Raw genomic sequence first — 13,881 nt, 5'->3', positions numbered from 1 at the left:
AAATAACCCCTCCCAACTGTCTCCTAATAAGTTCTCTGTTGCATTCACCTCTGGTTTTGCCTATAGCTTGCATTTCTCTGATATTCCTAAATCAGCACCCCACCCTTTTTTTTTTTTTTTTTTTTTTGGCTGATAAAACAACTTTAAATTTCAAGGTCCACATACTTCAAGAACGGATTCATAAATGCCGCCCTCCAAGGGCAACCGCGGTGTCACTAAACTCCTGCCAACCTGAGGCCTCGAGGCTCAGCCTGCTCTGCCACATGTTGCCTATGGCCTTAGACCAATCCCTCTCTGTAGGAGGCATTTAATGTCCAATGCAAGGTGTGCGTAGGAGGGGAGGAGAGATGTTCCCAAAAGTGCCTTCCCTCCCTCTCTTTCTATGGTTCTTTCTTTCAACTAAACTCTCTTTCCCTTTTAATTACTTCCAGACGCACAAGCTTTTGGTTGAAATAACAAAGCTAACCCTGAACAGGAAAAAAATAATAATAATAATAATTAAATCGGAATTCCTCCTACTTCCCGCCAGCAGGACCATGGAGCCAAGGTGTGCGCAGGGGCGGCCAGCGTCCCAGGACGCGCGCAGGGATTTGAGTGGGGCAGTGAGCCTGTGCTGCGCGCGGGGCTGGTTAGGGGGACAAGGGGTGCTTCTGGGCGATGCGCGGGATGCAGGGCGCAGGGGCTGCGCGCGTGGGATGCGCAAGGGGACCGTGCTAGGTGCGCGTGGAGGGCGCGCGCGGGGCCAGGGCGGTCTGGACTTCAGGCCCCTCCCTCCCGGTTTCCCGGTCGCCATGACGACCGGGCGGCCCGCAACGGCGGCGGGGGCTAGTCGTTGAGGCCGCGACCCGAGCCAGGCCCCAGCGGACCTCGCCCGACTGGGCTGGGCCTGCGCCAGCCAGAGACCCAGCTCCATTTGAACAGGGACTATGAGAAAATGGTCGGGCAAACGAGGAGTAAGCTCAAAGAAGCGGCTTCAGAGCCGGTGCAGTCCTCGCGCTCCGTGCAGTCCCGGCGGCGGCGCCGGGCCACCGGAGCCGGGGAGCCGGAGATGGAGGAGCCGCAGGCGGAGACGGAAAAGCGGCAGCCGCCTTTCCCCGTAGGCGGGGGGAACCTGCCGGGGGGCTCCCGGGATTACTCGCCGCGGAGGACCCGAAACCTGAACGCGCAGAATTGCATGCAAATGGAAGTGGTCGCCAAGACCCTTCTTCTTGGTCGCTTCCAGTTCCTCAGCTGTTTGCTGGAGCAGCTCCGGGATAAGGTGCTGCAGTTTCGGAGACGACAGGTCAACAGCAGGACCTCCTTCGGCATAGGTGAGCAGAGGGGGGCGGGGGCGCCCGTGGCAAGGCCGGGAGGGCCTCTGAGCCCGGGTTTGAAGCGGTTTGGCTGAGTCTTCAAGATCAGTTTAACAAACAAGCTTAGCAGTTCTAATAACAAGGTCCAGCTCTGGAAGATCGCTGAAGAATTCCAGCCCCCCTGGTTCTTGTTTTAAAACAGAGTCCCGGGTTTGGGGGGGGGCATCGTGGTCACCCCCTATGCCACCACCAAAAGGTCGTTTTAATCAGGGCAGCCATTTATCACGGGTTCTAAAAACGATAGGCTACTTCTTGGGGGCACCCATGTTCCTCTTGTACCTTAAAGCAAAATAAAGTGTTGGTTTAATTAGCTGAGAACCTTTAATAGTTTACTTCCATCTTGCTGTAGAGCTTCACTGCTTGGATTTGGGAATTTTTTTTAAAGCACTTGAAAGATTGTTTATTTACATTCTTCATTTTCTGTAGTTTAAGAGTTAATTTAAATGTTGCCATTTCAGTAAAATCAGATTTGAGCCTAGTCCTCGTTCAGATGGGCTACTGATGTAGGTTGAAACATGGAGAAATGTCTGCTAATGTAAGTTGTTGTGATTTCTTTTAGTCATAAGCTGACTGCTGATGTTAGAGAAGAATGGGTCTCCACATGTGGGGTATTAACAAATATGAGAGGAATAATAGATGGGAATTCACACTTACATTTTATCAGATGTGTAGTTGTGGCAGCACATACATCCCACATCCAGAATCAGCATGGACACCACGCTGTTTCACCAACCCAAACACCAGCTCCTGAGCACCCATGTCTGGCACACTGAGGGCATTCCCTGAGTGCTGGGTGAAGTAAGGACTGAATATATTAAGTGCTAGGAGAGTTCAGAAGAGGAAACTAACACTTTAAGATGGGAAGTGGGAAATAAGGTGAGCAAAGACTTTTAGGAAAAGGTGGGATTAGAATTGTGATTCAAAAGTTAACATCTGGCTGTGTGAGGCAGAGAACAGCAAGTATTAGAGGCCCGAGGAATGGCATAATTGAAGTGGAGGGAGTAAGAAAATATAAAGGTGAAGTAAAAGGAAGGTGACAAAAGTGGGAAGTAAGTTCACAAGGTGGGCTGGGACGAGCAGTGGAGAGTCTAACCCAAAACTTGGGTTAAGGAATTTGAACTTCATTCTATGGAAGCAACTGATGGATTCTTTAAGGAAAGAAAAACAAAACCAACTTTTTTTTAAGGAGATGAAATGCCCGTCATATAAAATTAACCATTTTAAAGTGCATAATTCTGTGGATACATTCACAGTGTTAGCCTTGAATAATTTTAAAATCGAGTGACATGATTAACATGGTAGTGGTTTGTAAAATGGATCCATGACGGATGGAGAAGAACAGAAAAACATGATTGGAATACCAGAATCAAGGCAACAGTGGTCTTAGCGAGGGTGGAAACAGCAGGACTGTAGAGGAGAGGAGAGGAGAGGAGAGGAGAGGAGAGGAGAGGAGAGGAGAGGACAGAGGTGAGAGTCCATGGAAGCATATTGTGAGGGCTGGGTAGGTGGTGAGGTAGACAAGGTGGGAGGACAGGGAGAGAGAAAGTTCAGCAATGAGGATTATAGATTTGGGAATTATCCATGTAGAAGTGAGCTGAAACTTGAGGATTGAGATTCCCAATGAGAGAAAAGTGGGCAAAGCAGAGATACTTGAGAAAACCCCTTCTACTTAGTTTTCAGAGAGGAGAGGAAAAGGAAAAGCCAGATATGCATATAAAAACAGAGGCCAGAAAAACTGGAAGAGCTGGTGTAATAAAAGATGAAGAAATCTAAGAATCTGGTCAGATGCTAGAGAGAGGTTTGAAAAGCATAAGAATTTGAAGAGGTCATTGGTCATTAAAAAAAAAAAAAAAAAAAAAAAAAAAAAGACCAGGAACTCAGGAACATAAAAGAAAGACGTTGTGCAAGAATCTTGGCAGCAAATGGGGTTATGGGTGGGGGAGAGAATCTGTCGTAGTTTGAAGTGAAGTGCTGTTAGATCAACCAAAGTGTTTTAAGGCTTAGGAGAACTGAAGGCTGAAGGGACAGATCAAGGGGAGAGGGTGAGATTCAGATTCCAAGAGAGGAAGTAGTTGAAGTCTTGGAATCTTTGAGAAGAGTGGAATTAGAGGCACAAATTTGAGAAGCTAACTGGAAAAGAGAGAGATACTTCCTTTGCTGAGATAGATGGTAGAGAATAGCAAAGCAAGGATTAGTATACACAGAAATGTTAAAGTGGGTATAAAAGAAGTTAGGAGTGCTTGTATCAGATGATCTCCGTTTCAGTGAAATATGAGGCTAGGTCACTTTCAGAGGAGAGATTGACAGGATACAGGGATCAGGAGACATGCTTTTTATCACAGCTTTGGAAGGGACTGTGATAAGCACTTCATGCGTTTAGAATATTGGCTTCATTACACCTTATCATTTTATCAGGTGTGGAATGTGGGGTAAAGGGAAGGAATGAGAGGCATAAGAATATTTTGAAGATTTTTGGAAAGCTAGATGGCTCAAGTAGGATATTTGATCTTTTCCCTTTCCTTAAACACCATTTTTAAGAGTTTTTGCCGCTATATGTAATTGCCTAGAGAGTGAGAAAGAGATTATAAATATAAGTTGAATGAGGTAGTATGTGTTTATCTTAAGGCTAATGAAACCTTATCAAAGGGGCATCTGTTTTAAGTTGAGAGAGCAGATATAGGTTTAATCTCAAAGTGGTTCAGAGTATATTACATATGAGATAGAAAGAGCTAACATATGTAATAAATATATACTTAAAAAATTTTTTTAACGTTTCTTTATTTTTGAGAGAGGGAGACAGAGTGTAAGTGGGGGGTGGGGCAGAGAGAGAGGGAGACACAGAATCTGAAGCAGGCTCCAGGCTCTGAGCTGTCAGCACAGAGCCCGATGTGGAGCTCGAACTCACAAGCCGTGGGATCATGACCTGAGCCAAAGTCAGATGCTCAACTGACTGAGCCACCCAGGCGCCCCTGTACTTTTTCTATAAAGAGCCAGGCAGTAAATATTTCAGGCTTCACAGGTCACATACAGTCTCCATTGCCTGTTCTTCTTCCATATCTGTACAACCCTTTACAACCCTTTAAAAATGTAACAAGCATTTTTAGCTTGTGGACAGTACAAAAACAGACCAAGGGCTATAGTTGCTGATCATGTAAAATCAAGTAAATCTTCTGAGAAGTATTAAAGAGTGGTTGGGACCAGATGGTTAGGAACATGGAGAACAAGAGCTGGAGAAGCATGGCTGGGAATTTTTTTCAAAATTGCAATTTATTATTATTACTTAATTTTTTATCGACTTAATTTATTTTGTTAGTCCAGGTGAGTCATTTCTTGAATTTTTAAGAGGCTCAAATTTGTGGTTTGCTAAAATGATTTGCCAAGCATATTTGGGACAACCATAAGAAATATTATTATAAAATCTTGGAGGGGAGACAGGACATTAGGAATAGCTGAATGAATTCACTCCTCTGTGACAGTAACAAAAGTACTTGGAAAATTGTCAGAATCAATTTTTCAAAATTTTACAAAAATAACCAAAGGGTTACAGTACTCTAGAGAACATGTATTCAAAAAACGACTGCAATTCTGTAAGAACAGCAGAGTTTGTGGCGTTTTATTTAGGCCTCATCCTGTGCCCCTTCCCCAGCTCCGTTGTATCCTTGAAAACAAGCTGAGTTCCAGCCACCAGAGGAGTCATTGTTTGGAGCTCCTCAAAAAAATCTCCATACCCACAGGAGTGTCACTGTTTGACCTGTCTCCACGCCCTCTGTTAAAGCCTCATTCATAGGGCGCAGACAGGGCGGCTCTAGATGGGTCTCCCAGGCCAGGTGTCTGGGAGCAATCAAGCTCCATATATAGGGGCTTTCAGGTGCGCTGCTGAGGAAGGCAGTTCCTGCATTTAACAATCTTCTGATGAGCGTGAGGGAAAGTGGTCTACGGTGGCTCCTGTAGGCTAGATTCACTTCTGAAAGGATTGAGCTGAGCATAGTGTATATGTGCGCTTGTTTTAAAAATTTTATTGTAAAGAAATAGAGAATAAGAGGGAGAAGAGAGAATAAATTGAAAATCACAGAGAAGCACAAAATCAGTAATTTCATCACTCTTTTGCAATTTATGCGAATGAGATCTAGTCTTCCAAATCTTCCTTTGCTCCTCGGCCCTCCCTTGCAGAGGTGAGAACTATTCATAATTTGTTCTATGTCTGTTTGTAAATTTTTCCTAAATGGAATCATTTAGCCATCTTGCTAAATATGTGTGCTGTCTTAAGGCATAGAAGGGAATGCATTTGAAGTAGTTGTTTTAAGGGTATATTACGATAAAGCAGCTTTTAATGACTTTTTTGTTTGTTTTTCCAGCTGCCTTTGTGGGAGTTTTGCACTGGTAAGATTAGTTACAGTTTTAAATGAATAAAAACATTTGGATTCAAAATTGACATTGCTGTTTGTGTACAAACAATAAGACAATAACCTCTTTCTATGTGTATATAATATCTGTGTACCAGTTTACACATATTTGTTATTTAAAAAAAAACATGTGAAGCAGCATTTACAAAATAGATGCATTAAAGGAATAGTACTTATGAATTAAAATATTTTTGTGTTACCCAAGGATTCACCACTATATTTCTTAAATATCTAGCTTTCTAGTGTATTATGCATGTTTATTTCATCTAAAAAAAATTCCCTTATCTTACAGTAAATGTGTGTTGTTAGTGACATAAACGTAAGTTTCAAACATAAAACATATAGTGACTAAAACATAAGTTTTAGTAACACTTGTCAGCTGGAAATCAGGTAGAAATGAAACTAAAGATGCTACTGTGGTATTACAGAATTAAATGAGCATGCACATGTACCTTATTTTACACAGGTGACCTATCTATAAAAACTATATGTAATTTAATATTTTTCCTCTGATGTATTTTCATTTCTATAAGAGCTCAGGAATTTTTACTCTTAGGAAGAGTGGGATCTGCCTCACATATTTTCAGTGCTGTTCTGGCCATTTAGTTTGCAGGGAGATTTTGATTTTAGAACTAAGGCTGTAATGGTAAGAAACATTTCCTATAGCTACTGTTACCCTGACGTATATATGTCTTACATGTAAATCAAGGTACGTGAAGACAGGGTTGATATATAGAAGTTTGCTTTCTGTGTATTTGGAAAGCTTCTACTCGGTAAGTTAAGGATAGCAGAATTGCTAATTATTATCACATGTGCTCCTATTTTCACTACACGGCTGTTTTCTTGTGTCTCACTAATAAAATATCTTGACATACAGTTCTATGTCTCTTTGGCACCTGAAAGTTGATCCCTTTTATACTATTTATTTTAAAACTGCTTTAATCTAAATTTATTTATTTATTTTTAATTCTGCATGCTTTTTGATAGTTACAGAGGCATTTCTCCAACCTGTTACATTAGAATCACTTGTGAAACTTAAAGAAACTTGCCTCTGTTCTGATTTAGAGACCTGGAGTGGAAGAAGGGTGGTGCAGAGAGGGAGTTTTAGATATACAACTGTAGCTAAGGAATTTCACCTCTGTACACACTGAATTATAAATGCCTAAAAATATACAAATTATTAAGCAAATTATAAAATTATCTCATTTATTACAAAACTTTATTTTTTTCATGGTTTTTGTACTTTAATACTTTAGTAATGGTTTTGAAATGTTCTTATTAGAATATGGTGCATCATTTTTTTTTTCTAGGATGCATTTAGTAACACTTTTTGAAAATGATCGTCATTTTTCTCACCTCTCATCTTTAGAACGGGAGATGACTTTTCGAACTGAAATGGTTAGTTTCTTATAAATTAATTTGTAGTTTAAGAATAGTAAGACTATAAGGTGAAAATATATTAGGAACTGAAATGAATTTTTGTTGAATGCACTGTTTCTCAAGCTACAACTTAGGTTTAATATTTAAATAGAAAATGTTTTAGGATTCTTTTACTTATGTCATTACCCTACTCTTCTAATGCACACTTCTTTTAAAGATAGTAAAGATCACTCAGAAGAGCTGGGGAAGAAGGAAAACAAAGACAACATTTAAGAAGCGATATAGGCGTGCCAAATGTTACCAGAAATTTCTTATCCTCACCACCGTTCATTTCCAGAACTTTTTTTATTATTCCAAACAGAAACTATGCCCATTAAAAACACCAACTTCCCATGCCCCTCTCCTCAAGCCCCTCATAATCTCTGTTCTACTTTCTGTCCTTGCAGATTTATCTGCATACAATTTTTACCTTACCCACTGCTTTTTGAATCTCACCCCAATAGCCTCCTTAAACCTTTGAAGAATTGGATACATTGAGCATATTTGTGGCATTTAAATTTTTAACATACATACTATTTCCAAAGGGAGGATATAAAATACTATTAAATGAATTGTGTAGCTGTGGGTAGGGTGTGGGCTTTGATGACAATAACTGGATTCAGATAGCAGGTCTGTGCTTCGTTGTCTGACGGCTTGTCAGTCAACCTCTCAGATTCTCAGTAATCTCATCTGTCATCTAGAAATAATTCCAGCTTTACAGGATTTTATGGAATATGAAGGGAGATCATGAATGAAGCACATAACACAGTACCAGGCATAAAAATAACAGCTGTTGTTAACAAAAACTTATTTTTATATTTTTCTATTTCTCTAAGTATAAGACTTAAGCATATTAAATATTCTTTCATTGTAGTGTTGTCTTGCCCTCCTAAGGAGAAAGGAGCAATCCTTATATGAACTCCTATTTTAGCAACCAAAACTATGGGGAAATGCTCTTTCAGACATCAGCTGAAACAGAACTTCAATCTAGTAGCCTCTAGCATTGCTTGATCTGTTAATAACAAAGTTTTATGAGGCAGGAATGAGTGTAGAGTTGAAAATTATTTTTAATGCTTTTGGAAGCATTACTACGTGTACTACAAGCAACATGGCCCTTTATTTGCTTTTAGATTTTAGGAAGAAAAGCAGGAAATTGATGAGGAAAGTAATATTAAACAGCATGCTTTTGTTAATCTCTGAATTTTAACTAAACAGGACTTTTGCTGGCCTAATAAAGTCCTTATTTCCTATGCTAGCATAATACGCTCAGATAATCCCCTTTTCAGGACTGCGTTTGTGTCATGAACAGTGGTCAGTTGACATTTAGTTAGCTTTCACTTTGTGCAGAGCCGTTAGATGGAGCTAGGAAGTAAGTTGCAAGCCTGAATCATGTCTCATCTTTGCTTGTGACCATTGTATGTTGTTAAGAGGTGGAAAAAAGCATATGCAAACTTGTACAAGGAGATGAAGGCTTCTCTGTTTATGCCAGAATTCATCAGATTTCAGCCTCTAGGAATCTCATAATGTGGGGGCAAAATCAGGCTTGCTGGAATTACAAATATATTGTATTCCTGTTTTTGTTTTTTTAACGTTTATTTATTTTTGAGACAGAGAGAGACAGAGCATGAACAGGGGAGGCGCAGAGAGAGAGGGAGACACAGAATCTGAAACAGGCGCCAGGCTCTGAGCGGTCAGCACAGAACCCGACGCGGGGCTCGAACTCACGGACCGTGAGATCGTGACCTGAGCCAAAGTCGGACGCTTAACCGACTGAGCCACCCAGGCGCCCCTGTATTCCTGTTTTCAACCATAGTCAGAAAAATTCCTTGCAACATTTAACAACCCCTCCACCTGTTTTTCAAGCATACAGAAAATATGAAAGAATAGCACAGTGACAACCTGAAAATACATGCCTTTTTTTTGAGCCCAAGGATGCAGTAGCAAGGAGAAATTAGGAAGTTTTACTATTGACTTTTTCCTTTTATTCAGAAGAAATTGTTCTAAAAACTTTCATATTTAATTATATCAATAATTTATACTTTTTAAAGGGACTTTATTATTCCTACTTCAAGACCATTATTGAAGCACCTTCATTTTTGGAAGGACTGTGGATGATTATGAATGATAGGCTCACTGAATATCCCCTTGTAATTAATACAGTGAAACGCTTCCATCTTTATCCAGAGGTGAGTACTATTTGGGAGAAAATATTTGTAGATGATCCTTTTTTTATCAGATAAAAATAGTAAGTAAGCACAATGATGTCATAAAAGGAAGGAGACCTTTAAGGCTTGTTGACTGTGTGTCCTTATAGTTGAGCAGAGAATCAAAAATTCCTCTCCTAAATTTTAAAGACTCCAGAAACTAAGCTGACATAAACTCAGAGAAATGAACGTTCGTGTGGAAGTAATGACCAGCATACTTAGAGGAGCCAAATGGGAAGGAGTCAAGATGTGTCTAAATGGGGATAGTCTGTTGGCTTTTGAGACCCTGCAAATAGGCAATACTGGTCTCATGAAGGGACACTGAAAGTCATGAGCACTAACAGCGACCTTAGAGTTACATTAATAAAGCAAGATTTATTTAGTTACATAGTCAGAGGTCTGTGAATATCTTCTAATGCTTAGCCTAAAAGAGTATGGATTTTCTAATCTGCAGATTCTAGAAATTGGAAAAACGACAACAAAAAATTAGTTCAATTTTTGAACTCTTAAGATAAATGCTAATTTAATGTCATGGTATGCACTACTTTTGAGTTATCTCAGAATCCAGCACGTTTGTTAAAAATTAGTGCTTTTTAAGCCCATTTCATATTGTATAGCTTTAAAAAATTATTATTCCTTTGATTTTGAAATGTTGAAAATTACAGAAATTTAGAGAAAAGAAGTGAATGTGTCATCAACCACTTGGAATAAATAAATGCTATTCTTTTGTAATTTTTGATTCAGGTATGTTAAAGCATTATAAATACAGTTAGAGTCATCTTTGTTTTGCTTCCCAGTCTGGTTTGCTCCTTTACCACTCCCACAAGCATCCACTACATGAGTATAATGTGTGTGCCCATCATTCCTGATTTTCAAGGATTGCTTCATGTGTTTTTATAAATCCATACAAATGCTCTCACACTGAGTAAAGCACTCTACAGCTTTTTCCTCACATTATATTTTTGAACCCTGTGTATGTGTATATTTTTTCTTTAATTTTAACCATTTTATTAATTGCAAAATTATTTGTCCATTTTCCTCTTTGTGGATATTTGTTTCCATTTTTTAAATAGTCCCAAAGTATATATTCTTGTATATTCATAGTATATGTTCTCTAATTGTGTATAGGTGCAAGATTTTTTGGTAGGATATGTTCTAGAAGTAGAATTACTGTGTTATAGAGTATGTGTTTAGTCAACTTCATCAGATACTGCTAAATTGCTCTCTGGAGTAAATGTAGCAATTCACACTGCTGTGTAGGAGTATGTACTTTTCCTCTATCCTTACTAGATTTCAGTTTATCAAAATTTCTGATTTTGCTCTTCTAATTGCTGTGATATGCTATTTATTTTAATTTGGACTTGTGGAGCTAAGAATATTTTCATGTTTAATAGTCATTTGGGTTTTTTCTTTGTCACCACTTGATGGATGTTTTCTTATTGCTTTTTTGGCAAAATTTATATATGTTGTAGAGTAATCCTTAGTAATATGTGTTATACATATATTCTCTCTGGCTATTTTTTGTTTATTTAATCAGTTTTGCTGAGGTATAACTTACATGCAATAAAATACATTCATTTTTGAGTGTACAGTTCTTTGAGTTAAACGTTTGACAAATGTGTAAAACTGTGTAGCCACCACAATTGAATTCTGAAACATTTTCATAATTCCAAAAAGTTCCTGTGTGCTCCTTTGTGCTCCCCCCACTGAGTTGTCTCATCAGAGGAGCAGTGAGATGGAACATCCTTACTTTGTTCCTGATCTTAGTGGGAAAGCTTCAAGCTTCTCCTCAGTAAGTATAATTTTAGCTATAGTTTTTTTGTAGATATTCTTGATCAAGTTAAGGAATTCCCTGTATTCGTAGTTTACTGAGAGTTTTTTTTTTTTAATCTTGAATAGTTGTTAAATTTTGTCAATTGCTTTTTCTGCATCTATTGATATAATCTTGTAATTTTTCTTCTTTAGCCTGTTGATATGTTGGATTATATTAATTCAGTTTCAAATGTTGAGCCATCTTTACATACTGGCAGTAAATCTCACTTGGTCTGGGTATATAAATCTTGTTATACATTGTTGGATTTGATAAGCTGATTTTTTTTTTTTTTTGAGGATTTTTGCATCTATGTTCATGAAAAATGTTGTTTGTAGTGTAGTTTTTTTTTGTCATATCTTTTTCTGGTTACCAAACCAAAAATGCTGGCCTCAACAAATGAGTTCATAAGCGTTCCCTCTGCTGTATCTTCTGGAGGAAATTCTAGAGAACTAGTATACTTTCTTCTTTAAATGTTCGGTAGAATTCAGTAGTAAACCCATCTGGGCCTGATGCGTTCTGATTTGGAAGGTTATTATTGTTAAATTTATTTAATAGATATAGTCCTATTCAGATTGTCTATTTCTCCTTGTGTGAGTTTTGGCAACATTGTGTCTTTTAAGAAATTGGCTCATTTAGATTGTGAAATTTATGGGCAAAGGGTTGCTCATTACTTTATTATTTGCTGAATGTCAATGGGATCTGTAGTGATGTCCTCTTTTTCCTTTCTGATATTAGTAATTTGTGTCTTCCCTTTTTTTCTCAGTTAACCTGGCTAGAGGCTTATCAATTTTATTGATGTTCTGTTGTTAGATGCACGCATGGTGAGGATCGTGTCATGTGGAATTGACCCCTTTATTATAATGTAATACCACTCTCCACCCGTGACAACTTTTTTATGGTAAAGTCTGCTCTGTTTGGGATTAGTATAGCTACTCCCACTTTCCTTTAATTAGTGTTAGCATAGTATATCTTACTCCATTTATTTTTAATATATAGGTGTCTTTATTTTTAAAGTTGGGTTTTTGTTTTTTTTTTTTAATAATATATGGTTGTGGGCACCTGGCTGGCTTAGTCAGTAGAACATCCGGCTTTTGATCCCAGGACCATGAGTTGAAGCCCCACTTTGGGTGTTAAGCCTACTTAAAAACAAAAACAAAACCCACGTATGATTGGGTCTTGTTTTCTGATCCTTTCTGACAGTCTCTGTCTGTTGATTGGTACATTTAGATCATTGACATTCAAAGTAATAATTGATAAACTTGGATTGATATCTACTATGTTTCTTGCTGTTTTCTATTTGTTGCCTTTGTTCTTTTTACTATTTTGACCAACAGTCTTTCTGTGCCTTTTGTGGTTTTAATTGAACTTTTATATTATTACATTTTCTCTCCTTTTTTAGGGTATCAATTATAATTCTTTTTTTTTTTTTTTTTACTTTTTTCGGTTGCCATAGAGTTTACGATACACATTTATGACTAATCCAAGACCACTTTCAAATAACATTAAATCACTTCCATTGTAGTGCCAGTACCTTATAATAACAAGATAATGATAATTCCTCCCTCTCAACCCCTGAATCCTTTCTGTCATTCATGTCACCTATACATAAGCTTACATGCATTCATAATGATACATAATTGAATACATTGTTGCTATTACTATTTTGAACAAAACTTCTATATGTTAGATCAATTAAGAATAATAAAAAGGAAACTTTTTATCTTCACTTTTCTTATTTTGATCCTCTTTTTTTTTCCTTATGTAGATTCAATGTCTGATCTATATCTTTTTCTATCCCCTCTAAAGAACTTTTTTACAAAGTTCCTCAATTTTTGTTTGTCTGAGAAAGTCTTTATTTCTCCTTCACTTTTAAAGGATATTTTCACATGATACAGAATTCCAAGGTGGGTTTCTTTTTCTCCCAGCACTTTAAACATTATCAGTCCAGTTTCCTCTTGTTTGAATGGTTTTTGAGGAGAAGTCAGATGTAATTCTTAGCTGTACTCCTGTGTAAGTAAGATGTGTTTTTTCTTCTCGCTTCTTTCAGAATTTTTCCTTTGTCTTCGATTTTCTGTAGTTTAAATACCATATGTGTAGATTTTTTTTTTCTTTTTTTTTTTTTTTTTTTTTTTGGCATTTATCATGCTTGGTGTTCTCTGAGCTTCCTGGATCTGTGGTCTGACATCAATTTGAGGGAATTCTTTTCTTTTTTATGTTTATTTATTTTGAGAGAGAGAGAGAGAGGGAGAGGGAGAGAGAGAGAGAGCACACAAGCAGGGGAGAGGCAGTGAGAGAGGGATAGAGAGAATCCCAAGCAGGCTCCGCACTGTCAGCACAGAGCCAGACGTGGGGCTTGATCTCATGAACCCGTGAGATCATGACCTGAGCTGAAACCAAGAGTCATACACTTAGCCTACTGAGCCACCCAGGTGCCCATGACATTAATTGGAAGGAATTCTGAGCCATTTCAAATATTTCTTCTTTTCCCTTCTCCCTTCTCCTTCTGGTATTCCCATTATATGTAGGTACACCTTTTGTTGTTGTCCCATGGTTCTTGAATATTCCAGGATGTTTTTTTGTTATTTTTTCGTTTTGTTTTGTCTTTTTTTAATTTTTTGCTTTTCAGTTTTGAAGTTTCTATTGAAATATATTCAAGCTCAGAGATTCTTTCCTCATCCATGTCCAGTCTA

The 13,881-nt window shown here is 38.2% G+C and overlaps 1 protein-coding gene across 1 annotated transcript in view; it reads left to right on the top strand.

Moving 5' to 3' along the window:
• Positions 1-772: 772 nt before the first annotated feature.
• DPY19L2 (dpy-19 like 2) overlaps positions 773-13,881 on the top strand; it is a 94,320-nt gene continuing 81,211 nt past the window's right edge. The window contains exons 1-4 of the mRNA XM_045495291.1: positions 773-1,310; positions 5,708-5,732; positions 7,066-7,153; positions 9,223-9,360. Coding sequence (XP_045351247.1) covers positions 935-1,310; positions 5,708-5,732; positions 7,066-7,153; positions 9,223-9,360 — 627 coding nt within the window. The 5' untranslated portion in view covers positions 773-934. The remainder of the gene's footprint in view (positions 1,311-5,707; positions 5,733-7,065; positions 7,154-9,222; positions 9,361-13,881) is intronic.

This window comes from Leopardus geoffroyi, chromosome A2, assembly GCF_018350155.1.
Source record: "Leopardus geoffroyi isolate Oge1 chromosome A2, O.geoffroyi_Oge1_pat1.0, whole genome shotgun sequence".
In the NCBI taxonomy this organism is placed as follows: Eukaryota; Metazoa; Chordata; class Mammalia; order Carnivora; family Felidae; genus Leopardus; species Leopardus geoffroyi.
Note: the sequence above shows the minus strand (reverse complement) of the source record. Positions and strands in the feature narration are given on the sequence as shown.